The 27,832-nt window shown below is 41.1% G+C and overlaps 2 protein-coding genes across 4 annotated transcripts in view; both read left to right on the top strand.

Annotated features, from left to right (window-relative positions):
- The first annotated feature begins 89 nt into the window (after positions 1–89).
- On the top strand, positions 90–25,621 carry plod1a (procollagen-lysine, 2-oxoglutarate 5-dioxygenase 1a). Of its 2 annotated transcripts, XM_079523963.1 has the most exons (20): positions 90–367; positions 1,401–1,492; positions 1,913–2,046; positions 3,093–3,256; positions 3,913–4,025; positions 4,173–4,236; positions 5,999–6,096; positions 7,121–7,222; positions 9,986–10,117; positions 11,907–12,028; positions 12,590–12,694; positions 12,801–12,926; positions 14,089–14,230; positions 14,404–14,517; positions 14,901–14,969; positions 16,449–16,553; positions 17,138–17,284; positions 19,670–19,795; positions 20,079–20,204; positions 24,745–25,621. In XM_079523963.1, exons 1-20 carry the CDS (start codon positions 274–276, stop codon positions 24,898–24,900), a joined length of 2,331 nt encoding a protein of 776 aa, XP_079380089.1. In that variant the 5' UTR covers positions 90–273; the 3' UTR covers positions 24,901–25,621. The 2 variants fall into 2 exon arrangements, with proteins under 2 accessions (XP_079380089.1, XP_079380088.1); XM_079523962.1 differs by lacking the exon at positions 20,079–20,204.
- A 1,009-nt stretch (positions 25,622–26,630) lies between these two features.
- The window catches only part of mfn2 (mitofusin 2), a 28,322-nt gene continuing 27,120 nt past the window's right edge, over positions 26,631–27,832 (top strand). Inside the window, exons 1-2 of one of the 2 annotated variants that reach the window (XM_079513125.1) lie at positions 26,631–26,696; positions 26,920–26,969. The gene's annotated coding sequence lies outside the window, so the exon portion shown is untranslated. Of the gene's footprint in view, positions 26,697–26,919; positions 26,970–27,250; positions 27,806–27,832 lie in introns of those variants that run through there. The other variant, XM_079513123.1, reaches the window with a different exon arrangement.

Raw genomic sequence — 27,832 nt, 5'->3', positions numbered from 1 at the left:
GAGAGAGAGGGGTGGGACAGGGAACTAGGGAAGGGGGGAATCGGGGGATATAAGACACATGGATTGCCCCCAATGGGAGGGGTTGTGTGGGCCTAGTGGTTGTTTGTAGGAGTCAACATTCAGCACAGTCACTAGTCAGAGAGTTGAGAGATCAGTCCTAAAAGCATCCAGAACGGTCCAGGAGGACGGTCTACAGACGGTACTACATACATCGATTGGAGGACCAACACACCACTTCCATTCCACTGCTGCCTGGGAGGACTCGAAGGCAAAATGAGAGCTGTGCATTTTGTACTCTTTTCTGGGATTACTCTCGCAGTACTTTTATCGCTGACAAGTTGTTCCCAAGAGCCGCAAACCCCCGACGGTAAAAAAAAAACTGATGAGACCGTCTGTACTCTGCAGGCCTACAGAACATGTTGCACACACCGTTATGCACGTTTAGTTGGTTACACTGTAGTACGTATGCGCTGTAATACGTTTGGTTTAAGTTATGTTTAGCTCTGGTCCATAGCCTTCTACTGCTTCTGTAGAAGCAGTAGAAGGCTATGGACCATGCTACGTTATGTTGTACTAAAGAATCCTTATAGTTTCCATGAGACTTTTCACCGGGTCGTCCTGGAGGGTTCCGTCGCCGCTGACGTGGACGTGACGACCAGTACCCCCGCTGCTCTGCAGTGGCGATTTAGGAACTTGTACAATCCACATTTGTAGTCTAATTACACTCACTTGGACTGACATGCATAGCGTACAGCCTATTAGATACCAAAAGTATAGGAGACAAGACTCTAATTGGGTGTAATCTGTTGCAAAAGATGATCCCCCCCTCCTTAGCCAGCTGAAGGGAAGAGCTGCTAGCCTGCTACTATATTTAAAAGGTCCCATAATTTTTTTTATAAGCAATTTAATAAGCATTTGATTCAGTTTTCACTCTTGTTCATCAATTTACCCTCATGTTCATGATGACGCTTTATCTTTTATAGCGGCATTGTGCGATAATAATAGGGTACTAAACTTCACGTACAAGCAGACACATGCTATAGTTCTCATTGTTGCTCATGGCACGTACAGTCCACTGGCTTATTTGTTCAAAACATCCCAGCAGGACATGACTTGACATGACATGACACAGCTGGGGCTTATTTTATAAGGCGCTAATTCGTTTCTGCCAATAAATAAAGTGTATATAGTTAGTTTAATATTTACATTTATGTGGCATAATAATGTCTGCAACTGCATGGTACAGCATGAGATCACATTCAGTCAGTACTATTATTTTACTTAGCCAGCACTGCAGAATGTTTTGTTATTTTATTTATTGACGCACTCACTCACTCAATACTTAGTCCCCGGACCACTGACATTGATGTGAACATCACTGCACATTCCCTGTCTTCCAGGCAACCTTCTAGTGTTGACAGTTGCGACTAAAGAGACGGATGGCTTCAGGCGTTTTTTGAGGTCGGCACAACATTTCAACTACACTGTCAAGGTAAAAGACTAACATTTCAACTACACTGTCAAGGTAAAAGACTAACATTTCAACTACACTGTCAAGGTAAAAGACTAACATTTCAACTACACTGTCAAGGTAAAAGACTAACATTTCAACTACACTGTCAAGGTAAAAGAGGGAACACATGCAATCTGGTTCAGGCCCCCTTTCGTCCTGTCCTGTTTGGTGTGCAGCGATTAATGGCATGGAAAAACCCATGCCTGGCAGCTACCATTCTGCCTCCAGAACACTTCCAGAGAACATAGACACCCATTGTTTGATCTGGCCATTTATCTTTAATATGTGAAGCAATGAGTGTGTTGTGCAGGGTATAAGGCTTAAATGGTTTTGTCAAAAGTAAAGCACAGAAGTCAAATGTCCTATCTTTAAATGGTTTTCTCTCCCTTGGCTGTGAAGGTGCTAGGTCAAGGGGAGACATGGAAAGGAGGAGACTACACAACAGCTCCAGGAGGAGGGCAGAAGATCCGTCTCCTCAAAGCGGCCCTGGATGAAATAAAGGATGAGAACAAGATCATACTGTTTATTGACAGGTACAGACTACTGCAGCTGTCACTGCTAATAGAGTTGGCCTGCTGTGCAACCCGATGGTGTAAAAGCCTCCCTATTATTATAACTAAGACGGGGTGACTGTGGCTCAGGAGGTAGAGCAGGTCGTCCAATGATACATGGGTCGGCGGTTCGAATCCCGGCTCCTCCTGTCTACATGTCGAAGTGTCCTTGAACCCCAAATTGCTCCCGATGTGCTGGTTGGTACCTTGCATGGCTTCCGCCGCAATCGGTGTATGAATGGGTGAATGTAATGCACAATCTATGTAAAGCGCCTTGGATAAAGGCGCTATATAAATGCACCATTTACCATTTTAAGACACTAGGACTATTGGTCACTAAAACACTGATCATTATTATGACGTGCCTCTCCAGGCGTCTAGCCTTTTTTAGGGGGTCTTTGTGTCATAAGTTCATCTTGCAAATTACAAATAATAACTAACTATACTTTGAAGTATTTAACGGACCTACAATGGAGCTTTATTTGGCTCAGATTGGGCTGAAACCTTGTCCAAATGTGGAGTAATACGTGAGATACGTATTACATACAATGTTACAAGCTGGCCACGTGAAATCTGAGATCCACAATTCAATTATTTTAAGTGAAACATATTCAAACAAACAGGAAGGTAGGAGCGCACACCAGTAGTGGGGAGGTGTTGACCGCAGGAGATAACTATGACTGAAAAAGGAGAGAGGCCGCACAGCTCGTAGTCACGATGCCATAAAAATCTTTATTTTTAAATAAAGATTTGTATGCCACGTGACTACGAGCTGTGCGGCCTCTCTCCTTTTTCAGTCAAAGTGAAACATATTCCCATGTATTGGATTTGTGCTCATAACAACATTCAAGTTGTTTCTGCCAGTAAAGTAAACACCATCACAGGCCACTTGTGCTCTGCACCCAAAGAATGTGCCAAGTGTCTCATAAAGAAAACCCATTCATTCTTTTGAATGTGCAATTGGCTTTACGCTGCTGGTCAACATGGCACAGTAAAGTTTTCTATTTTTCTCTGTGTGTTTCACACAGCTATGATGTGGTCTTTGCCTCGAGCCCTAAAGAGCTTTTGAAGAAATTTCAGCAGGCCAAACACAAGGTTGTCTTCTCGTCAGAGACTCTAATCTGGCCTGATAGACACCTGGAGGACAAGCACCCCCATGTCAGGGAGGGCAACCGATTCCTGGGCTCTGGCGGTAGGTCATATATGTCTACGTATTAGTTACATTTTAACACGGTATTAATTACAATCCAAATGGAATTAAGAGAGCTGTCAATATGGCTCGTTGTCATTGCACTTTTGAGAGACTACATTTCATTTTATTTCGTCCAAATTAATTTCCACATGTTTGTTTTTGTTTTTGTAAACAATTGTTAGATTGAGGAAATAGTGTGTGTCAGATTATAGATGTTAGCAGCTTGCAGTTACAGGCATCTTAACTGCAAGTCATAAAACAACACACACCTCCTGTTTTAATGACACGCTGTAGACTACTGTAGGTTCATTTAAAAGGGGTTTTGTGTATTTTTATAGCAAGTAAATGACAGGCCTGTAGTCAAGGCAGGCACCTGGCCGAGTTGGCTGACACCTCCTTGCCAGGTTTCACTGTTGCAGTATGGGGTATTGGGGATGATGTTAATGAAAGCAACGGGAGAGCCTACAGTACACAGTAATATCCTGGTGTTATTTGAACTTGGGGATGTAACCAAATGTAACCAAAGCATTGACCCAAATAAATGAATACAGTAACCTTATGAGCTTGTTTATCATATGCCTCATGCAGTATTGTAACAATTCCAATCCTAACTTTCCTTTTTCTTTCTTTCTTTCTGGTTCTATTTCTGTCCTTAGGTTTCATTGGCTACCTACCCAACCTCAAAGAGATGGTTGCCGATTGGACGGGGGAAGATAATGAGAGTGACCAGCTTTTCTTCACCAAGATTTATATCAACTCTGAGAAAAGGGTACTGATCATATCACCGCATTGTTCTTTTTATGGTTATTTTCGTCTATTGGTATATTGTTTTGACACAGTTGATGATAGTTTTGCATGCAAGTAAAACTAGCAAGTTGCATTACTATAACAATTCATTTTCTTTGTCCGCTTTCAGAAATCAATAAATATCACGTTGGACAACAAATGCAGACTGTTCCAGAACCTTCATGGAGCCCTTGGTGAGTGCCTCCTGAACTTCACTTCTTTGGGTTCAGACATTGTTGTCAATGCAGCACACACAGGGCAAGAGCTTGTGTTAACTGAATTGTAGAGGCCACACGCTAAATTAAATACACTTTCCTTTTTAAGTTGCATTTCAAGTTGCCTAATGCAACACCTAAAGATAGCAGCTTTTAGGGAATTAGGGTACAGTCACACGTGTGATTGAAACATTTGCATCCTAATCACTTCTATTGATGCATCAAAGTGCAACAAACAAATCAAAGTAAACAAAGTCAACATAGAAATTTGACACAACAAATTGCCTCTGCAGGCATTAGCCACTTCCATTCATCCACACAATTGTGACCTGATGCTTATTCTTTGTTGATGCCAGCTTTATTTCCCTCTCCTTTTTCTGGATGGAAAATGTGCAAAGTTGCTGTTTTCCAGTTTATAGCCGCCCCTGCATGGTTTAACATGCTGTGCCGTGAGGATAAAAGATGAAGGAGAAGGACAGACGTCCCCCTGCTTTCACTTCCTCTTCAGCACTATGGATAGTTGGCTCAAAGAGCAGGGAGAAAGAAGGAAGACTTTGTTTTACGCTTTGCAAAATGTTGTCTGTCAACAATAATGTGTTTTATGTCCAAACAAACAAACTCTCTTTGGACTGTGAACCTCAACCTAGAGGTGTGCATAGTTGAGTCACATGTTTCAGCACAAGGTTGGCTGGCACATTTAGCATTTTCACTGCCCTCTGGTGGACGAATGTGTGAACAGATGCGTGAACAGAGTGACATACATTATACACACTTTTATAGTGTTGCACTCGCTTCAGCAGCTCAACCAATGCCAATAAAAAATACTGCATCTCGGTTGTATGCCTCCGGCAACTAGTTGGCTGAGATTTCAGGTTCACGAGAATGGGACATAAGGATGGTCCAACGCATGTTCGGACAACCCAAAAACCCAAAGGCATAATAGTAACACTCCAAAGTTAAAATCCTAACTCAAATCATTACCGCACCTTTTTATTTCTTTACATTTATTATGGGTATCAAAGTACATTATGGTTCATTACAGCTCATGAAGGAGTTCAGGTAATTATCTTGAAAGGGCTTGCTCTTTCAGGCGTGAGGCTCCCTTTCAGACATGTCTTTCTTTGCCTGCCTGTTTCTTTTCCCTCGCTCTGCCATGTCCCTCTCACTGTGCCTGCCGTCTGTGTCAGGAATTTATGAGTTTGCTGCGAGGAAGGGATATGCTTGTGCACACGTATAGCCTTCGAGAAGGATAGAGTGTAGGACGGAGGGAGGGGGGTTGAGGAGGTGGGATTGGGGGCAGGGGGCTTTTCCATTTCTTTCCCCCCACGGAACACTGAGGAGCAGTGCAGCTGTGTTTACAGGGGTGTGTTTGAGTAAGCCCTGCGGTCCCCGACTCCCCGTCCACTCCACAAACAGCCGCCGGCGTCCTGTCAGGAACTATGTATTTAAAGACATGTCGCCTGAAAAAAAAATCAAAGTTGGTGTGTGAGGTGGTGATTTCCACTGTTTTTAATGCGACTCCGGTCACGTTTGAATGCCATCTGTTATGAGAATGTGAGTCTGTTCACATTTACATTTTGTAGGGTGTGTGTGTTCTTTGTAGTGTGTGTGTGTGGGGCCCTGTTGAGTTTTGAGGTTTAACGTTTAGTGGGTGCTATCTTTGTATCGTAAGTCACTAATTTGAGTTTTGGATCAACCCCGGCGTTGTTAACTTCAGGATATGACATCTGTGTGTTTCCAGATGAGGTGGTGCTGAAGTTCGAGGACGGGCGGGTACGAGCCAGGAACGTGCTGTATGACACCCTGCCTGTCATGGTCCATGGCAACGGACCGACCAAGGTAAAGATTCAATTCTAGATTCAACACTTTATTGCCATGTCAACAGAGTTGATTGGAATTTGTTTCAGTGACATTCATTGCAGTAACGGGGTATAGAGAGAGCGTCGCAGTCCCGCCCCCTTTCATGACGACGCCAGGCCCAGGAAATGAATCACAATGCATTTTTCCCATAGACATTTCAAAACGTATTTATTTAAAGACCTTTTAAGCGCTATACGAAGCCAACTCAAGTCGTGACAAATCATGACAACACACACAATATTTTGGACCAAACAAATAATTACATAGAAGAAAAACAACAAAAAAAGTGTTGTAACCTGCCGTTTTTTTCTAATTCTTTGTTTGGCCCGAAAAGTTGTGTTTGTTGTCATGATTTGTCACGACAAGAGTTGGCTTTGTCCGCGGCGTAAACGTCTTTAAATAAATACTTTCTGAAATGTCTATGAGGAAAATGAACGGAGAATCATTTCCTGGGCCCTGGTAGGGGGCGGGACTGTGACGCTCTATAGAGACAACAATTAGAGCTACACAGCTGTGAACACATGTTTGGAACAGTTTGGAAATATCAAATAAGTCCAATCGTAGAATGTCATCTAGGCTGCCAAAAGACACAGAGCAGTCTCCCTCCAGCACAGTAAATGTGCTTTAACATTTAAGCCTGTGGAAAAATAGCAGATCTACAATCTCATAATGCGACTCATTGCGATGCATATAAAGAAAAGTATAAATCATCGCCTTACAGTAGCAAAGGGTCATCTTGGTTGAAAGTCAAATTATAGACTCTGATCTAGATTCATTCTACACATAATTATTTGTACATACTGTACCGTCCGTACATATCTTGAAATGCTTATTTTTATTTTTGTAAAGACTTGTGTACTTCTATTGTAGTACACAAGTACACTTCTATTGTTGCTGTATCATATGTGTTAACTCTATAGCATACTCTTTAGCACACATGTAAATCAAAGTGTTATAGATTCAAAGAATTCGATCAGATTTCTTTGTTGCTTTTGTTTACCAGCTCCAGATCAACTACCTGGGCAACTACATCCCAAAAGTGTGGACATTTGAGACAGGCTGTACAGTGTGTCATGAGGACCTAAGGCCACTCTCAGGACTCAAGGTGAGTTTTGGGGGACACACTTTTAAAGTATTTACTGAAAACCCATTGCAAGACTAACTTACGCAGGGAGAATAAAGGCAATGGAAGACCCCTGTTCACTCCTGCTGCCTCTGTGCTGCATGACTTCCGTGACTACCACAATGCCACATTTGTCGAAATAAAAGTCACTTTTCCCTGCTGCTTTGCCACTTCAGTTTGGTCTCATCATGGATCCTGAGTGTTAGTGCTGTCAGTTTTCCTCTATAATCCTATTCAAATTGCAATTGTCTGTCTTTAGTTCAATGTTTGTTTTGTAAACGCATTGACAATGAAGGGAAGATTTACTTCATAATGTGTCATTTACGTCATATTGTCTCTTTATTGTTAACATTGAATGAACTCATTGGGTGGCAACAACATTCATATCTGTTCATAACGTTCATATACAGTATATGCTGTGCAGTGCATGAACTTCAACTTTATTGTTGATCATGTGTGACATATTGCAAGCATTTGTTTTCACATTGGTAGGTCAGGAAATAAGTCTTAATTTAGATTAGTATTAATGTTATTCATCTTCAAATTATATTCGACTCTCGAATTTCATTCTGGCAGCACTACTGACTGCATGGAAGCCTTCTGCTGAATCCTGATTCACATTTTGTCGTATGATGGTGTCATGCGACAGATCTGCAAGCTCACAACACATCGATTCACAATACTTTGTGAGCTTGTAGAGCTCGACAAAGGGTTAAAATGCGTAATAAAAGCAGAAATTTGCGGCTGCTGTAAATGCAACATTTATGTTCAACAGCAAAATGTATTCTCCATCATGATTCATTTGACTGTGTCATTTACTGAAAATCTGTTCTTGGACACCTATGCCATCTACGTTTGAATGCAAATATGTTGCTATATGCCTTCGAAATCTAAGTTTTCTGAAAATCTTATTTATTCAAAAATTAGCAAAAAGTTGCTATATGCTGTACATCCAACAACAATTCATACGGGTCCCCGTCCTTAATGGGGTAAAGCATTATTTTTTGCATGTTTTCAGTTATTGATCACCAGATCAATATTTCAAAAAATATTGGTGGCATTGGACAATGAACATACAATCCTAGGCCAGTTAGTATCAGCATTCATCACCTAATATTGAGGTTTGCATTGTGGACAGGAATGTAAGCTTTTTTTTAGTGCTTGAGGTTTTGAGTGTGATTTAAGTTCTAACAAGTCGTCAGGAATGAATGGATTTAACAGCTATAACTGGGGTATTCAGCTTGATGTTTGGGGCTCTAAAAATGTGAAACATGCAGAAACGTGTTCAGTGTTCGCTCAACCCCAAATCTAAAGCTGAATACCCCAGTTATGGTGAACAATGGACAGCGTTTACACAATTTACTACTGAACTGAATGGTTGTGTGGAAGGGGAAAAGGGGAAAATAAAATGTTCTATTTTGCATTGGTCAGTTTTTATTGCTTTAGTATTGAGTAAAGCAAGGTTACAAAGTGCTAAGTTTTATGGAAACAAGTTAAAGTTACAGGAACTTGAGTAGAAACCTTGAAGGAACAAGAAAATAACTTGGCATGAAAGAGATACAAATGGCAAAGAAGGCATAAAGAAAGGGCATTTAAGAAAAAATGCTCGGATAAAAGAAAGGAGAAAATAAAATAAACACTATGCAAAATGTCACGATGAAATTAAAGTATATTTAAGTGGTTTAAAAGACTGGCCTTAGATCCTCAGGATCATGCCGCAAAAACATCATCACCCCAGGAGAGTTTTAGGAACAACCAAGAGGGCTCTATCTCAGGATCTACGGCTGTGCTCGGAGTTATACGGGACCAGCATATCTAAAAATGTATACTCCCCTGGTGTCTCTTTCACTCCATAGTCTCTCGAGACAGACTGTTGACTCACAAATTCAAAGGAAAAGAGGGTGCTGTTTTTTGGTTTGTTTTTGCTGTTATGAAGTCCCAGATTGCTCCTTACATGATGGTGACGCTTGCTGGCAAGACCAATTCTTGCCTGCAAGTGTCGACTCACCAACATGTGATGAGTATAAATTTAAGGCTTTAGAAAGAATTCTGTAAAATATTTTCAATCAATTGTGAAAATAGACCCACCCAATGAACAGAAGCAAGTAGCTTCTTTAAGCTGAATTGTAGAGTTACAAGAATGTAAGTAATGACTAATGATGATGATGTCATCTGGAGTCTCGAGGTGCTCCATAGACAGTCAGTCATGGAACGACACTGTTGATTTGTACTTTATAGACTATACCATTCACATCCTAACTGACTGTGTCAGTTAGTCAGTAACTACTGTAGTTCACCCATTCTGGACGGGAACCCCTTTTGGTATTTTAAGCATTATGTTATACTTTAGCTATTGAAAAATAGCAGATCTACAAGGCAAAGCTCATACCAGCTTGTAGATCTGCTATTTTAGAAAAATCGTGAACAAATCTTTGAATATACTGTATATTTTGTAACTCAAATCTTTGCTTCTGGGAGGTCGGTCGAACAACATATTTTCAGATGGTGGTCAGCGGCCAATTACATATATTTTTGGGGGTCCTTGTGTTTGAGAACGACTGACAGAATGTCTTTTCAGAAAACTATCGGGATTTAGAAGGCATTTGTAGAATCATCCTCGGGTCTAAATGGGTTAAATACATGACTTACTACTGTAGTTAAAACATGTCAGAATGTCTTGCGGAATAGAATTGACTCCCAGACCTCAGCCATAATTCCAGGTCTTTTTTTCCCCTCCCCTTACAGGAGAGTGAATACCCGCTGGTGGTGATTGGCATTTTCATTCAACAGCCTACACCTTTTGTCGCAGTCTTCTTTGAGCGTCTGCTGAAACTCAACTATCCCAAGAACAGGCTCAAACTCTTCATTTACAACAAGGTAAGAAGAGAAGGACCAGAATCACCTTTGTTCTTTGCACCCTGTCCACTGTTTGTGCCCATCTTCTTGTGGGCTCAATTCCATGAAAGGCCTTTAATAATGGCACTGTAGGATGTCTCTCTCACCAATCCCACCATTTCTTTTAACCACTAATGCCCTATTTTAGACTTTTACGATGGTGTCCTTAGCCAATCTACAAGCTCACAACGCATTGCTTCACAGCGCATCATTGAGCCTGGCTATTTTTGCTAATTTGAAATACTAGACTGGTGCCCGGCTGTAGAGCACCGAGTTAACGATGGAAGTTAGAGATCCATGCCCCACTCGGCTATGCAATACCTGTTGTACCCGTGTCAGAGTACCCGTTCCACCCATCTGTCTGTCCCTTTTATGCCCGTATATGAAGATTTCTGTATCTGTCTCTGTGTCCCTTTATTCCTATGGAGTTCTGTGTCAGGCATGCCCAAATATGAAGTGTGTTGCCTAATCTCAATGTGATGTCATGGAATATAGGTGAGGGCATGGCTCTGGGTGAGGGGCACTCCGTGAGGTGGCGTGGAATGCCTGCATGTGCCAAATTTGAAGTAGGCGCCAGGCGGGGCAAACGGTTCTCGAGTTACGTGGATTACAGACGTATACACACACGTACAGAGACATTTACAGTAGGATTGAGTATACATGTGTATAGCTGGGTGTTCAATATAAAATAAGTGCTGATCCTAAATACAGTACAGATTAATCATTAAGCAAGGCAAAAAGATTACACTTAAATACCATATCTATTGATTCAGCCATTTTCAGATTGACTGGCAGGGAGTTCCACAGTTTGGGGGCGTACAAACTAAAAGGCTCAGCCTCTCTGCCTTACCACTGTTAGTTGTTAGTTTTTTTTAAATATATTTTTGGGGGCTTTTTGCCTTTTTTATTGATAGATTACAGTAGTTTGACAGGAAAGGGGGAGAGAGATGGGGAATGACACACGGCAAAGGCCGTCGGGCTCGGGAGTCGAACCCGCAGCACGCCGTCAGGCTTGCTTGTCAGCCTAGGTGCCCTATCTGACATGAGATATGCACAGACACAGACAGACAGTAAACGTACATAACCCTAAACCTCTAGAACTGCTCTCCTGTCAATGCTCTCCCGAGTCACATGTGCTCACTTGCCTCTCTGTCTTCCAGTTACAATGAGCAGGAATGTGACATGGCATGACATGACCGCTTCTAAAAAGAGAACCCACGGGCTCATTGTTAGCGGGCATGCAAAAGCATGCATTGTTAAACACTACAAAAGAACATATCATGTTATGGTGTAAGAATGTATGATATCAGCCAGGTTTGATGAATAAAATACATTGTATGATGAGATGTATTTCATTTTTCTCCTCCCTGTGAACTGTGTTTTAAATTAGTTCCATATGAGCCTCGGGGGGGGGAAATATAATTAGGGTTGTCCCGATCCGATCACGTGATCGGAAATCGGGAACGATCACGTCATTTTCAAATGATCGGAATCGGATCGGGAACAAAAAAACGTGATCAAGACATCCCTAGTATCAATATTATATCCATATAATTTTACTATTGTGATATGGCATAAGTGTTCTATAATATAGGATCGGGAAAAATCGGTATCAGCAGATACTCAAAATCAATTGATCGGAATCGGATCGGGAGCAAAAAAACGTGATCGGGACATCCCCTAAATATAATCATCCAAAATGATGGTGACTATTGATGATTTTTATTAGTTTGACTGTTGGAGTCATTATAAGTGTAATTTTATCTTTCAGGAGGTTCATCACGAGAAGCAGGTCGGCTCATTCCTGGAGGGACATCGGACTCTGTATCAGGATGTCAAACTCGTCGGTCCTGAGGAAAACATGGACAGTCTTACGTCACGCAATATGGGCCTGTAAGATGACGCAAAGAGCAGAACTTTACTTTATACTGAAGCTTTCCTGATGTTTCCCCTCTGTCTCTTACTGATTAATGTGGATGGATTTCTGGAATGACGTCACACACACCACATACAATGTTCTGGCTTGTCCATATTTGGGCATAATCAATTTGCCCCGAAGTCAGGGATCTCCAGGGGCATGTGGCAGGCACTCTGGTGCATCTGTCAGTCCATCCATTTCTCTTTCATGATGCTGATTGTCCTGTTCGCCCTTAAGCTTACATTTATGTATATTTGAAGTACAAGACTGAGGAACACTGTATATTTGACAACATATAGTAAATATCTTTTTAATTGTTTTATTCTATATTTATTATTTATACCATGTCTGTGGTCGGAGGAGGCTTGCACAAAATAATTACACCCTCTCCTTTATACTTGGTGTAAACAATAAAGTACAATAAAGTTGAAGTTTGAAGTAATTGTTAAATATGTTTTCCTAGTGCTTTCGGTTAATGTAATCAAATCTATTGATTATTAACATGTCCATTTGTGTGCCTGTATCATTGTTCTCAGTGATATGTGTCGACAAGACAAGGGCTGTGACTATTTCTTCAGCGTGGACATCGAAGTGGTCCTGAAGAACGAGGACACCCTCAAAATTCTCATCGAGCAAAACCGGTAAGAAACGATGACACGTTTTGTTCGTGTTTGTATTGCTGATAGGCATTACAATTTAGTGTGTTTGAATGTTTAATTGTGAAAAACAATTCTAATGCTTCTACAGGCCTATCATTGCACCTATGATAACTCGCGTCGGCCGACTGTGGAGTAACTTCTGGGGAGCCCTCAGCGCGGACAGCTACTATGCCAGGTCTGAGGACTATGTGGACATCGTCCAGGGACGCAGGCAGTAAGTGGCCACAGCATTGCTCTCTTCCACATACACACAGTAACGTCCTCCGTGTGGAGTGGACATTTTTTTAATGATTTTACAATAAGCATACAAAATACACATGACTTACACAAAATAAAAAGACAAGAAAAACAAACAAAAAACACTAGCAGTCAAAAACTACCCCAAATGGACAACCCCTCCATATTCTGTTGTTGACAATAGTGATTATATCATCTGTAATGTATTACAATTACAAATTGTTAATGCAACCATCCTTTAATATAGATAAAAGTAGTCCCATATGTCATGGAACTTTCCTTTGACATTGTTCCTCCTGGCAATTGAGTATTCGAAAGATGCAGTTTCAGGCATAAGTTGGGTCCAGTCAGTGATCACTGGCATAGCAGAGCTCTTCCAGTTTCTCAGTATCAACCTGGCTGCAGTGATAAGACCTGCAGTCACTAATGCACGTTGTGCCTTGGTGACCCCTTGTGGCAAAGTTTCCTCAGTACCCCTTTCCAGAATGGTAAAACCACAGGACATTCCCCAAAAAAAGCATGTAAAAATGTACCATTTCCCCCTTACATTTCCAACACCTTTTGTCTTCCACCAAGCCCATCCTAAACAGTTTCACAGGGGTATAGTAGAATCTATGTATAATTTTGTAATGTATAAATTTGCTTCTAATAATCCCTAGTGGCCCACCCAACTTTGGAAATTATATTTGACCATTTATCTTCACTTATTTATTTCACATCCTAAATCCCTTTAATCAATTCCATTTAAATGTGTTTCCCCACTGGCTAAATACTATGTTACAACGTTAAACTACGTTAAACTCACTTTGCTCATTTACACCCTTTACGTCTATGTGTTGGTTAAAGCAAATATTGAACCAATAAAAAGTAGTAAAAAGCGATTCGAACAAAACTCCATTGGACCCTCAAACTGTCTGCTAAACAGCTAACTCCACCTCTCATGCAAGTAATTGACAATATATAAAGCCACAACACCAACTTTGATGAGGCAGTATTGCTTTGTTTTCAAAATATAAGATTTTTTTCCCCCCTGAAAAATGAACATTTTGGAGTTAGGTGGTTTCTTCCAGACAGCAGAGATATGTAATGCTAGTGTTGCTGAAGGATATAGTGACGTTGCTGACTCTGCCTGTTTGCAGGGGTGTGTGGAACATCCCCTACCTGTCCAGTGTGTACCTGCTGAAGGCCGGGCTCCTGCACTCGGAGCTCTCCCAGTTTGACTTATTCAGCTCTGACAACTTGGACCCCGACATGGCTTTATGTCTGAACGTTCGTGATGCGGTCAGTGATTGATCTAGCCATCTTTTTTATTCATTGTCCAACTATGTACACACACACACACACACACACACACACACACACGGAATGACCTTCAACATGCATGATGACACATTGGTTTTTCAGTCAGTGTGGTAATTTCAAATCTCTGATTTAAATTTGTTTTTTAATTCCAGGGAGTGTTCATGTACGTGTCCAATCTACACACCTTTGGTCGCATCCTGTCGACGGAAAACTACCAGACCGAACATCTCCATAATGACCTCTGGCAAATCTTTGAAAACAAATTGGTGGGCATCGGCATACGTCATTAGCAGTCTATCTAGCAGTATTTTCTATCCGAAAAATAGAAACCTCATATGCTATTGAATGATTTGTCCAGAATATACAGTAAAAACAATATGTTATTGAATTTTAGCTGCATCTCTCTACTCTTTTACCTGGCTGTATCTATTAGCCTGACACTCGGCCTGAATTTACATTTTGTCAATGGGCGTGGCTAACGATTCAGGGGCTGGTGCCAGGCTAATGTTTGATTTCTACTATTTTGAATTGAATTTCCCCACGGGATCAGTAAGATCTGTCTAAAATAATGTGTGAATTTAGAACCAATTGGACCACCAGAGCACATACTGTATACCATTATAATGTTCTATTTACGTTGTTTCTTCAGGATTGGGAAGAGCGTTACCTCCATCCAAATTACACCCGGATCCTGAAAGAGGAAAACATGATTCTGACTGTGAGTGACCTGCAGGCTGGAACTATAATAACTGAGCAGGCATACTGATCATGGTAGATAATTTAAAAAGCTGAGCCTCAGGAAAGTACATATTTCTTATACAAGTAAGACGCGCGAATGCGGGAAGTGAACGCAGCTCGTAAATTGCAATAACAACAATTAGAATAAATTACGTACTTTAAGGGTTTTTTTAAGTTCTTTTTTTTTTTTTTTTATAGTTAGAGTGTGTGTGTTTGTGCGTGTGTTTTTTTTAAGTTACGTTTTTTTTTAAGTTAAGGACAACTTTAGTTTTTTTAAACCAAGGTTCATGTTTTACGGGCGGCTGTGGCTCAGGAGGTAGAGCAGGTCGTCCAATGATCCATGGGTCGGCGGTTCGAATCCCGGCTCCTCCTGTCTACATGTCGAAGTGTCCTTGGGCAAGACACTGAACCCCAAATTGCTCCCGATGTGCTGGTTGGTACCTTGCATGGCTTCCGCTGCAATCGGTGTATGAATGTGTGTGTGAATGGGTGAATGTAATGCACAATCTATGTAAAGCGCCTTGGATAAAGGCGCTATATAAATGCACCATTTACCATTTACCATTTTTAGGATGTTATTAGAGAAACTAAAAGATTTTTTTTTCATTTGCTGCTTTCTTTCGTTTTAGGGATTTTAGCTGTTTTTGACAGGGGGCTAAATATGTATTTTTTTTACAACATTTTATAGCGATTTCTTTTTTTAATTATTTACTATAGTCCTAATAAACCCCAGGAAATTTCATCTGGCCACAAAAGATCACGAGATCTACTGAATGTGTCAAACTGACATTGAGCCTATGACACACAGTGTGGCTTCCCCCCAGTAGGCTACCTTCACATTCAGTAGATCCTGTGATTTATTTTGTGGCCAGATGTAATTTCCTGGGGTTTATTAGGACTATAGTAAATAATAAAAAAATAAATCGCCATAATATTTTGTAAAAAAATACATATTTAGCCCCATGCTCGAATGCCCCCGCCGCCCACAGCTAAAAAAAACAGCTGAAATCCCTAAAACGAAAGAAAGCAGCAAATGAAAAAAAAATAACACTCATCTTTTACTTTCTCTAATAACATCCTAAAACATGAACCTTGGTTGAAAAAAACTAAAGTTGTCCTTTAAGTTTTGTGTGTGTGTGTTTTTTGTGTGTGATACAGCTGCGCCCTCTGGTGGCGGGCCAGTGGTGTTACAGCGTGACACACACAGACAGACACACAGACAGACAGTTTAGGCCAGCTTTTATAGTTAGTCACTGCGTTCGCAATGATAGTGTAAACTATAATAGGCCCAATTGATTTTAATTATTTCTGTTTTGGTAAAGGTAGGACTTTAGTGATTGTTATAGAAATGTTCACTGCACAGAGACAGATTTGAATTGTACCTACTGTATATAGATGTTTTTAAGGTAGAGTAAGGTCACCAAGTTAGTTGCTTTTCTTTTTTTCCCCTGTCTCCCAGCCCTGTCCAGATGTCTATTGGTTCCCAGTCTTCTCCGATATCGCCTGTGATCACATAGTCGAAGAAATGGAAAACTTTGGACAGTGGTCAGGTGGTGCAAACTCAGTAAGTTTTGCTTCTCTTTCAGACTGATTTGTTAGTTGCTTATAAGAGACTCTGTGAAGTCCCAAAATGAGTTCAGGTAAGCTATACTATTGTATCTACCTGGCTAAAAGATACAAAGTTACAAACTTATGAGAATGTTGAAACTAACCAAAAATAATTCCTTTTGCTCTAGTATTTTTAGGACAGAAGACTTAACACTCAGAATTTTGCTGTATACTGCAGTTTGTTTACCCAGTAACATTAATACCGGTACAAGTTTACAGTGTGTCCACCACTGATTAGCATGTTAGAAAAGGTGATAATGATTGTATAAAGTGATACAATCTTCACCTGTAATCATATTGTATCGCAGTTTAACTTTTTTTTTGTATTTTGTTTTGACACTACTGTATGTAAACATTGTCACCAAAGTAAAATTTCAACTGTATTTATTGTCATATGCATGTTCAGTACAACGCTGCAGAAAGGAAAGGTATGTCCCCAGGGGAGGGGAAATGACGTTGATGAGCGCAAAGCGGGGAGCTGTTATTTTCCGAGTGTGATACTGTCATTCATTCTGCCATTTCTTAAATGTTTTCTCTCAGGACGCCAGAATCCAAGGTGGCTATGAAAATGTCCCCACCATTGACATCCACATGAACCAAGTGAACTATGAGAAAGAATGGCATAAATTTCTAGTGGATTACATCGCGCCAATTACAGAGAAAATGTATCCTGGTTACCACACTAAGGTAAGATACTAATATTTATATGATTTGTCCGCTCATAAACAGATGTATTTAGATTTCACTAAGAGACCACACCTTCTGCTTAAAGTTTAACGTTTTTTATTGAACAAAAAGGGATGGATGAGTATTGAATGGGGAACCCAGGTAGGGTGAGACTCAGGGTGGGGGAGTCGTCTCGGGAGTAGACGCCGTCGTTGTGGAGAGCGGTCGTCTCTGCTCCGATACGATACTGCCCCGGGTTCCTGCAAGAGATGGAGAAAGGGAGAAGGAGATGGTAGGGGTGGATGGGGGGGACTGTTCAAGACCACGTAAGAACAAGTAAATGACAGCTCGCAGGTGTATTTATACTGTGGTGATTGTGACGGGGATTGGCCGTGATAAGCAGAAGGAGGTCTCTACTCCTGAAACTACGTTGTATACACAACTTCCCTTATTGTCAATTATTTCTCTTAATAATTTAGAGAGTCATCATTATTATGCATTATTCCAATAATGGTGGTGGTGTCGGGTTTCTATATTTGTGGCTTTACTTAAAGTTGGCGAAAGTCACATATCAATTTGTTCCAAGCCAACTAACTCCCCTGGGAAACTTTGTGACAGCTGCTTAAAGTTGGGGTACCATGAACAACTATACTGTATGTAAGGCAAAATGTCATTATGCTTTAAGTAGCATGTAATGTGTCAAACTACGGGGTTTTCATGATTCTGAATACATTGCAAGCATTAGTTTTGCACGAAAAACACTCCTTGGGCTAAATTCGGCCATAGCCACTTGCATATGGCCACTTTTTGCCGAATGAGTGTTTTTCATGCAAAATGAATGCTTGCAATGGATTCAGAATCATGAAAACCCCCTAGTCTGACACGTCACATGCTGTCACAAAGCTGTCACAAAGTTTCCCAAGGTAGTTGGCTTGGAACAAATTGATGTAATAGTAGACACCTTTTTATGAACACATCTGTGAAAAAAGCTAGTGGTAAGCATTTTCTTTCCCAGATTTGCCACAACTTTCGCTAACTTTACGTAACTACTTGTTTAGCATTGCTAGCATTCCACAGTGAAACAAAGGGGCCCTTTTAGTGGCTGTAACATTTCATCCAAATACATTGATCTAAAATTCTAAATGGAAAGGTATCCTTCAAAAGAGGGGGAAAGATTTTGAAGTCCAAGGGCAGTATTATGCGTGTCTTAAGTACCAGGTCTTATGACCTAACTTTAGACCTGGAGGCGTGGTCAAGGCCATTTGGCTATTCTGAGTGGCCAAATGGCATTGATCACGCCTCCAGGTCTTAAGTTAAGTAATAAGACCTGGTACTTAAGACACGCATAATACTGCCCCAAGTGTGCAATGCCATTACAACATGCCAGAACAGACATGCTGCAAAAGCCCTGTCATTAAAGTTAAAATGAGTTTTGTTTGCAGCCTGTAAATGCTGCCAAGCAACTCACCATATAACCGTAAATGTTTATCATTATGGCCTAGTTAAAATCTACGGCTTGCACAAGTTAGAATTATTGAGGCAAAATACTGCATGGCATGCCAATGTTTTTCCCCAGTTTTTAATTAAAAGGGGAAGTGTTTCTTGTGATTTGTCGGAATGGTCTGTCTGACCGATATTTATAATACAGCCATAAATATATGTTTTCTGTTTTTGTGTCACCTTTTCTTGGTTAGTATTTTATTATGTGGTAGCTGGACAAGACAAATGTCTTTATGGCTGCCTGCTACACAATCATAGAGACATAACTCCACAGAGCTGATCACACGCCAGCAGCAGGAGATTAAATATACAGCAAGCTGACTATACTATAGTTTGACATTTAGAGTACTTGTATGTGAATGGTGATTGCTTGGTTCACATGAGAATGCATGCTAAAGAGCGGACAAACCAACTGAGCCGATGGGTTTCCTGTGCGATGTATCATGACGGCACACTGACAGCTACACACCACACAAATTCACATCTAAGTGATTCCCTTATAATGGCCGAACAGTTAACATTTTCCAGCTTGCCCACTCCCATAACAGCTCAGGAATGGTCAACATTCAACACATATGCAGACCTGCTGTTAACACCTGCATTCAGGCTTTATGTCTCAACTACAAATAGGCGACATCCTAAGAAGATGATCCAGGACACAGAATAAAGTAACACGACCAGTGTCTCATGTGCTCCTTGTTGATGGAGGACTATGCACAGTATGATTCTTAGACTGGGTGACAATAATATGAACTCCTTTCTCTATTTAAGTATCCGAACAACTTCTGTTATCGAGGAAATGTCTTTGACTTTTAATTTGTTTACAGTACATGGCTCCTCTCGCTCTGTGTTTATGATGTCCACTCTGTGTTGACCTTTGTATACTGTATGTTTCCCCATCATTAGTGTACCTCTCCCCTGAACTTCGTGGTAAGGTACAAACCTGACGAACAGCCCCTGCTTGCTCCTCACCACGATGCCTCTACTTTCACTATTAACATAGCTCTCAACAGCAAAGAAACCGACTACCAGGTAAATGACCAGTGGAGGGCGGTAGAGTGTGAACCGTCAGGTAATAGAGGGGAGGGCTGCAGGTGACTTGCCCTTCTTCCTTTCACTTCTTCTGTTTAACTTCCGGATGCGAAAGCCGGAACAGGAATGGTGCTAATAATGCGCATTATTTTTTAAGCAGGATATCCAGTCACAGTTACTCTCTCTCTCTCTCTCTCTCTCTGGCCTCACAGGCCCAGTTTCCAAAACAAAATCTTGCATGACTTTCTTTTCAGACTTCTGTTGTCTGTCTGTCTCTTCTCAGGCTCAATTTGAGTTGGCGTTTGTAGTTAGATATAAGCCAGACGAACAGCCCCTTTTAAGACCACACCACGATGCCTCCACATTCACTATAAACATTGCGCTCAACCAAAAGGTCCTTGATTACCAGGTGAGTAGCGTGTGGGATATGTAATTCACCTTCAGGGAGTGTAACCACCTCGGCTTCGCCTCAGTGGTTAAACTCCGTCGGTGAATTATCTCCCGACAATGACCACCTAGCCAGATATTATCCCGCTTATTACATGGCTAACTAACATAAATTAATACATTGACCCAAAACACAACAAAAAAAGTATTCCATAAGTTCGCGCTGGCTGCGTCTGCCCAGCTGCAGGGCTGCAGCACTGTCGGAAAACAAGGAAGTGAGTTGATCAAATAGAATCCATTTTCGGGTCCTGCTTCGTCTATTTCTCGCTCAAATGTTTTCAAAAACATTTTTAAGAGCAATGTTTAGCTGTAAATTACATTGTGTGTCACTAGTGTGTGTGTGTGTTTACATGGCTGTTATGTTGGAAACGGCAGTAAATCAAGCGGGGCGGGGCGCAGCCGCGCAGCTGGTGGTGCTCAGAGGGTTTGATTAGGCAGCTGTCATTATACAGCGGAGCGGTCATTATCATCACATAATTCACCGCTGAATTAAGCGATTGACCAATCAGAATCAAGCATTCAACCAAGCCATGTAATAAGTCCTGATAATGTCCTGGGGTCATCTCAGAGATGTAAGGGATAATGTCTGGCTAGCTGGACCAGCTAGCCAGACATTATCCCACTTATTACACGGCTACTTAACATAAAATAATAAATAGACAGTTGACGTAAAAGGGCTATAAGTAACATGGGTTTTATTTTGGTTATTTAGCATACAAAATATGTCCGCGGGTATTCCGCTCAAGAAAGTAGTTCCTTTTAAAAGTTGTATGGGGCAGGCACCTCTTTTACGGCGCTGATGCGGACGTGCAGATTGATATGAGCAGAGTGCTCTGAGGCAGGCTTTGATCAAAGCTGGCGTCGATTAGCCATCGGTCTGTAATAGAGCGGAGCGGCCATTATCAAGAATTATTACACGGCTTGGTTGAATGCTTGATTCTGATTGGTCAATCGCCAAATTCAGCAGTCTGTTATTTCTTGATGATGACCGCTCCGCTCTATAACAGGCCGATGCCTAATCAAACCCTCGGAGCACCTGCTGTGCCCCGCTGATTGTCTCCACCAGGCCGAAGGCATGGGGAGAGAGTATGTTTTGCACTCCGTCCGTCCGTCCGTGTGTCCGTGTGTCCGTCCGTCCGTGTGTCCGTGTGTCCGTCCGTCTGTGAACAGCTAATCTCCGGCACCGTTAACCCGGTCGATGCCAACTTTTGCACACACACTCCCTGGATGCCAACGATGAACCTCTGCCCCAAAATTTCCAGAACGGCCTGTTATAGTGCAAATTGGTACACAGTCTCTCTAGAGTCATTCAACGAAACGGGTCTTTCAGATTTCTCAGACTCCATCCTGATTGGCTAAGATTGGCTTCCAAAGTTTGCAGGGGTGCTCAGTTTCAAACAAAATGCTGCAAATCATGAACACATCGTGTGATTTCCGTGAAATTGTGCACGCACATTCCCACTAGGCCGAGGAAGAAATGCCACATGAACATTTTCAACTCAGCCTCATGATGGCGCTATAACTGGCCGAAAAGGGTTTTTACCTCTAACTGCACGGATCTGTGGATAACTTTGTATGCCAACTCCCTAGAGGCCAAGGAAAAACCTTTGCCTGGAATTTTTCACATCTGCTCTTTATAGCGCCACCAGGAGGCCGACATATGTAAAACACATTTTCTAATATTACTCCTTCAGATTTTATCCAAATTTCACGCAAATCGGTACACATGCTCTCCATAGTCATGTGATCAAGACGGGTTTGTTTGATTTCTCATAATCCACCCTCATTGGCTACGATTGGCTTCTAAACTTTTCAGGAGTAGCCCGCTTTGTACCCGTTTTGTACAAATCGCCACAACTACTCAACGCAGCGTCCGATTGTGGTGAAACTGTGCATGCATATTCCCACTAGGCTTTGGAAGAAATGCCACTTGACCGTTTTAAATCAGCCTCATGGTGGTGCTACAACAGGCCAAGCCGCGACACACACACACACACACACACACACACACACACACACACACACACACACACACACACACACACACGTTTATATTGCTCCTAAACATTTTGCCAAACATCACACACACACACACACACACACACACACTCCTATCCTCCTGGTGGAGACCTGTGCCCAGAAGGGCACTTTTTCTAGTTTACTGCTGTTTCCAACATGACAATGACAGTCATTTACAGCTAAACATTGCTCTCAAAAACATTTGAGCGAGGAATAGACGATGCAGTACCCGAAAATGGATTCTATTTGATCAACTCACTTCTGTGAGTTGATCCTAGCTGCAGCACGACTGTGCTGCAGCTGGGTAGACGCCGGCCAGCACGACACAGGAAATACCTTGTTTTGTTGCGCTTTGGGTACATTTAATTATTTATGTATTAAAGTAGCCGTCTAATAAGGGGGGTAATGTATGGCTGAGTGGTCATTGTATGGCTGAGTGGTCAGATAAATCACCTTCTGGCTGATTAACCACCTCCGCTGTCGCGTCAGTGGTTAATCAGCCTGTCGGTGATTTATCTATAAACAATGACCACTCAGCCATACATTATCCCTTACATCAGGGGTTCTCAACGTTTTTGGCTGGGGACCCCCGGAAATGCTTTGGCCATGTCTCGCCTTCTAGTTTTAGAACAATTTCAGGGCCAGCACCAGAGCATCTAATTGCAGATATTTTAGAAGCATAGGAAGAATCATCAGATAAATAGGCAGGTGCATAACCAGTTCATGATTTAAAAACCAATAAAAGGATATTCAAATGAACTGTAAAATTTACGTTCAAGGATTTAAAATGGGATATTATTTAAACAAAAGCTATCGCAGAGAACCTTTTAGGTGAGGGTTAGGCTAAGCCAAGCTGTAATATACACAGTATGTTTGCTTTCTGCATTGTTGTACGTGTAAGACACTTACGCACTGTAAGTCTACAAATAGTACAACACTTAAATTCAAACATTGCAGTGTTAATGCTTCATTGTACCTTGAATGTTTTTGTTGCAAGCATGTTTTGGCCTTTTTTGCATGTGCTAGAAAATGTATTTCTTGTTTTGGTCAATCCCCTGCAGCTTTGATTATATATATATAACAACGGAGTCAAGATCATTCATTAGTTACGTATTAAGTGAGCTGCTCTGTCATTCCCAGTCACACTGACTAAGTGTAGGCATGACTCCACTTGCTTCTTTAATATTATTTTATTGCAACCTTCAAAACAATTTTTGGGCAACAGTTTTTACAAAGACGTTGATTTGAAGCAAACCCTCAAGATTGTGACATAAAACAGTCTCTACAAATGAGCCACTGTAACATCTAAATGGAAATGACAGAGAACATCATTCAAATACAGTAGTATCTTTAACTAGTAGTTCCTGGGTGGTAATTGATGAAGACAGTACTGCAGAATATACTGTTAGTATTATTAATTATTACAACCTTTGTAAACACAAGTGTATACATGTAAGGTTCTTCTGGTCATAGGAACACTTGACATATTTTACATGAAAAACAACTTAAAAGTGGGCCCCTATGGAAGAAAAGCACTTTGGCATCTCCATGCCAACAGTGGTTGTAGCTACTACCCATTAATTGTCTCCACCAGGCCGAAGGCATGGGGAGAGAGTATGTTTTGCACTCCGTCCGTGTGTGTGTGTGTCCGTCCTTCCGTCCGTCTGTGAACAGCTAATCTCCGGCACCGTTAACCTGGTCGATGCCAAACTTTGCACACACACTCCCTGGATGCCAACGATGAACCTCTGCCCCACATTTTCCAGAACGGCCTGTTATAGCGCCACCATGAGGCAGCTTTTCACATTTTTTACCTAAAACTGCACCGATCTGCGTGAAACGTTCCATGCACACTCCCTAGAGGCCAAGGATAAACCTTTGACCTGCATTTTCCGCATCTGCCTTTTTATAGCGCCACCAGGAGGCAGACTTTTGTAAAACCCATTTTTTGATATTACTCCTCCAGATTCTGTCCAAAAATCTCACAAATCGTTACACAGTATCTCTATGGTCATGTGCTCAAGTCGGATCTGTCCGATATTTCATATTCCATCCTAATTGGCTATAATTGGCTTTCACAGTTTGCAAGATTGCCTCGTTTTGAACAAAAGCCTCAAATCATGAACGCAGCATGCAATTTACGTGAAATCTTTCACATTTTCTTACTAGGCTGAGGAATATATCCCACCCTTTTCACATTGGCCTGTTATAGCGCCACCAACAGGTTGATTTTTGCAAAACACATTTTTGGAACAAAATGCCTCAAATCATCCAATTGCCATCAAAGGCGTATGAAGAAATGGCACCCTTTTCACATTGGCCTATTATAGCGCCACCAGGAGGCCACAACCTGACCTGCCCTGGTGGAGACCTGTGCCCCGAGGGGCACTTTTTCTAGTTTGTATTTTATGAATGTGTTTATATCCAGCACAAGTGAGCCTTGTCTGATGATCTAAGCCCTCCTGTTTTCTTTTTAACAACAGGGTGGTGGATGCAGGTTCATTCGCTACAACTGCTCAATCGAAGCAACACTCAAAGGCTGGGCCCTGATGCACCCGGGCCGTCTCACCCACTACCACGAAGGCCTCCGAACTACAGAGGGTGTGAGATACATCGCTGTTTCATTCGTGGACCCTTGAGCTCACTCTTTGATGTTGAAGTTGCTCTTTTCCTGATCTGAGATTAGTTTTTCAAATTTATTTTCTCCAGAACAAACTCTGAATACGTTTTCTTTTTTTACGGAGAGAAATTGCCGTTACAAGGGGCAACTACAAAGGCTTGAGGCCTTGAGCTAAACCTCTCTCAGGAATTCTCCTGTCGTTCAACGTAGGCTTCTTTGAACAAGAACCCACCATACCGTATATTTCCAAATGGTAGCCCAGGCGTTTAATATGGAAATTTGTTTTGGACCCCAAAGGAACCGGGCGTCTATTTGTGGCTACTATTTGGAAATGTTCTTTTGAGAACCTGTTTTAATTTGAAAGAATTATTCTAGTTTGGAAATGACCTTTCTTTTAATGGACAATGTGCATTTTCTCAGTATTATAAGAATACATTTTTGTAATTCAGTCTTTATAGTTCATTTAACTGTCAGACACTCCAAAAGTGCAAAGCCTTATAAATCCACTATTTATTTTTACATGTTTTATATGAATATCTTCCAAAGACCAATGTGGCTTTTATGAAAGTTTTTATGTGCAATATCAGAGTCTTCTTTGGAAGATTCTGTGTTGAAATGCAAACATATTTTTGACAGTTGATCTGGATTGACGGGAGATTCACTGAATTGTTGTATTTTCTTGCTGTTACATAATGTGGTTGTAGTTTTTATGCTCATTTGTTAATAAAACGATGAACCTAGTGAGTAGTATCACTGTCTAGAATCCCCAGATTACCTAGGTCTATATCTTAGTAGTGAGACATAGAAACACTTGGCTGAGTGCAGTGGTAAAGTAGCTGCCCATCGCCCTTCAATAACATATATATTGAGTATACTTTTCCCAGTATTATTGTGTACTATTTTTAGCATTTTCCAATGCTGTCCTGCAGCAAGATAAACTGATGGACTGCATGACAACCCTTTTTTGGCCCTTCTAGGCGAGCTGTCTAGACTAGAACACTGGTTCGGGACCCATTTGGGTCCCTTTATTTTTTTGTTTCCCACATTTTGTTTTGAATTATTATTTCAAAACATTTTCAAAAAACATTCCCAAAAAAAGCATATTGTCATATAGAAGATACATTAAATTCAATGATTCTTTTCAGTAATTTCATGAAGGAATCAAAGAAAAAATCTAAGATATTGCATAAATTAGAACACAAACGTTTCTACATTCTACAAGCACTCTGCAACGCCTCGCTGTTGTAGATCGTCTATTTTCACAATGTTTGCCTCTCTCTTGCAATATTTGACAATTTTGCAATAAAAAGGTCTTTAAAGAGAAGAGATAATGATGATGTACATGTTTACCTTGTCAAAGCTAGTGTCAAATAAAAATAATCAAAACTAAGTGTATGTACAATTAAAGGGACTAAAGAAATGTGTAAATGTGCTACACATTTCAACTTTAATGGAAACACTAGGTCACAAGACCACACACAATTCATTTGCTGTTAGAAATAGTTGTAATAAAGCTTTTGAAATAAATAGCAGCAATATTTTCAGGATGTAATTATTTTCACTTGGTAAAGTAGGCTAAACCCAGAGTAGTATAAAAGTGTAAACTAGTATAAATTTGTATTGGTACAACTTAGTATTTAATTTGTAAATTTGACAACCCCAACAACCGCCGGCAGATGGCAATAACAGCACACTGAAAACTAGGCGCACGCTCCTCGAAGAGGAAAAACGAAGGAACTGAACCGAAAAGCAACGAAGAAGCATTTTTATTATTTAACAAAGTAGAGCGCGAGAGAGACGCAGCAGCAAGCCAGGGTTTTTATATTATATATATATATATAACAAACGTCTTCATAAAGTAGTCATTTTCATAGTAACTCACTGCTAACCCAAACGTCATATAATATAGCAGCTTACGCGTAATAATATGTAACTGTGTGATAGAATAACCGAGATACGTCGTCACAGGTAGTGTATAATATAATATAAGGTTAGCTTGAGTACAATAAATAAAGCATTGTTTTAATTTGGACCAAAGATGCAGGAAGGAGCAGCAGACTGGTGACAAATCAGTCCTCCAGATCCACGGTGAGTCAGAGAAACACCTTAACATTGTATTATTATTATTAGTCATACTTTAGCCATGATGTTGACTCTCACATGCTAACAGGAAGTGGACAGTGGGCGGCTACGGTTTTTGTCTCGCGCATACATACGTTTCGTCGTACGACGGTGAAAATAGCCGATCTACAAGCTCACGGGGCCTCGCGGACGCGACGCTCCGTGAGCTTGTAGATCGGCTATTTTCCCCCGGGGCGCGCGGTGCCGTCGTACGACGGATTGTTGAAGCAGGCAGCGGTCTTTAGTTAGCACTGCGGGCTAGTGGTGTCGGTCAGCAGTGAGTGAGGCTATTACACACACACACAGAGGACAGATGATTACATAATGGGATTTTTAGGAGGTCCCATTTTGATTTAATGTGGGGAATAATCGATGACATTGCCGAGGATTTACATGTCATGTCATGTACTTTGTTTGATCAGCGGATGATGACAATCGATCACGTTTTTTTGTAACCTAGCCAGAGAGCAGAGCAGCAGCTGCCTGTCATCACTCTGTCCTTCATCTGTGAAAGCGTGTTAAAAAGTGTGTGTCCTCTTCTTAACTCGATTCGGATCCTTCAGTAGTTTTGATATTTCCTCTATGGTTCTTTCTTTTTAACCCGAAAACATTATTGAGATCATTCTTTTAACAAAAAAAAGCCGGCATCCTCCTCTGGGATTTGTGTGAAAGGTCACTGCTGCTGTCACTGTCTGGGTGCTGCTGGGTGGAAATAATGGTCACATCGTCTTTGTATTAACCATCCAATTGTTTTGGAGTTTTTTCTGGTTTACTGTATACATCGTTTGCTTGAGCCCAGGAAGGTAAGATTATTTCACACACTGTACAAA

This window comes from Electrona antarctica (genome assembly GCF_951216825.1).
Source record: "Electrona antarctica genome assembly, chromosome: 2".
NCBI classification, from domain to species: Eukaryota; Metazoa; Chordata; class Actinopteri; order Myctophiformes; family Myctophidae; genus Electrona; species Electrona antarctica.
This window is presented reverse-complemented; position numbering and strand designations above follow the sequence as displayed.

Bases quoted from the DNA above. Each gene is read 5' to 3' on its own strand.
- plod1a (XM_079523963.1), top strand. From the start codon at position 274: ATGAGAGCTGTGCATTTTGTACTCTTTTCTGGGATTACTCTCGCAGTA. The intron at 368-1,400 runs GTAAAAAAAAAA...CCTGTCTTCCAG, and splicing joins AGAGCCGCAAACCCCCGACG to GCAACCTTCTAGTGTTGACA. The intron at 12,927-14,088 runs GTAAGTGGCCAC...GCCTGTTTGCAG, and splicing joins ATCGTCCAGGGACGCAGGCA to GGGTGTGTGGAACATCCCCT.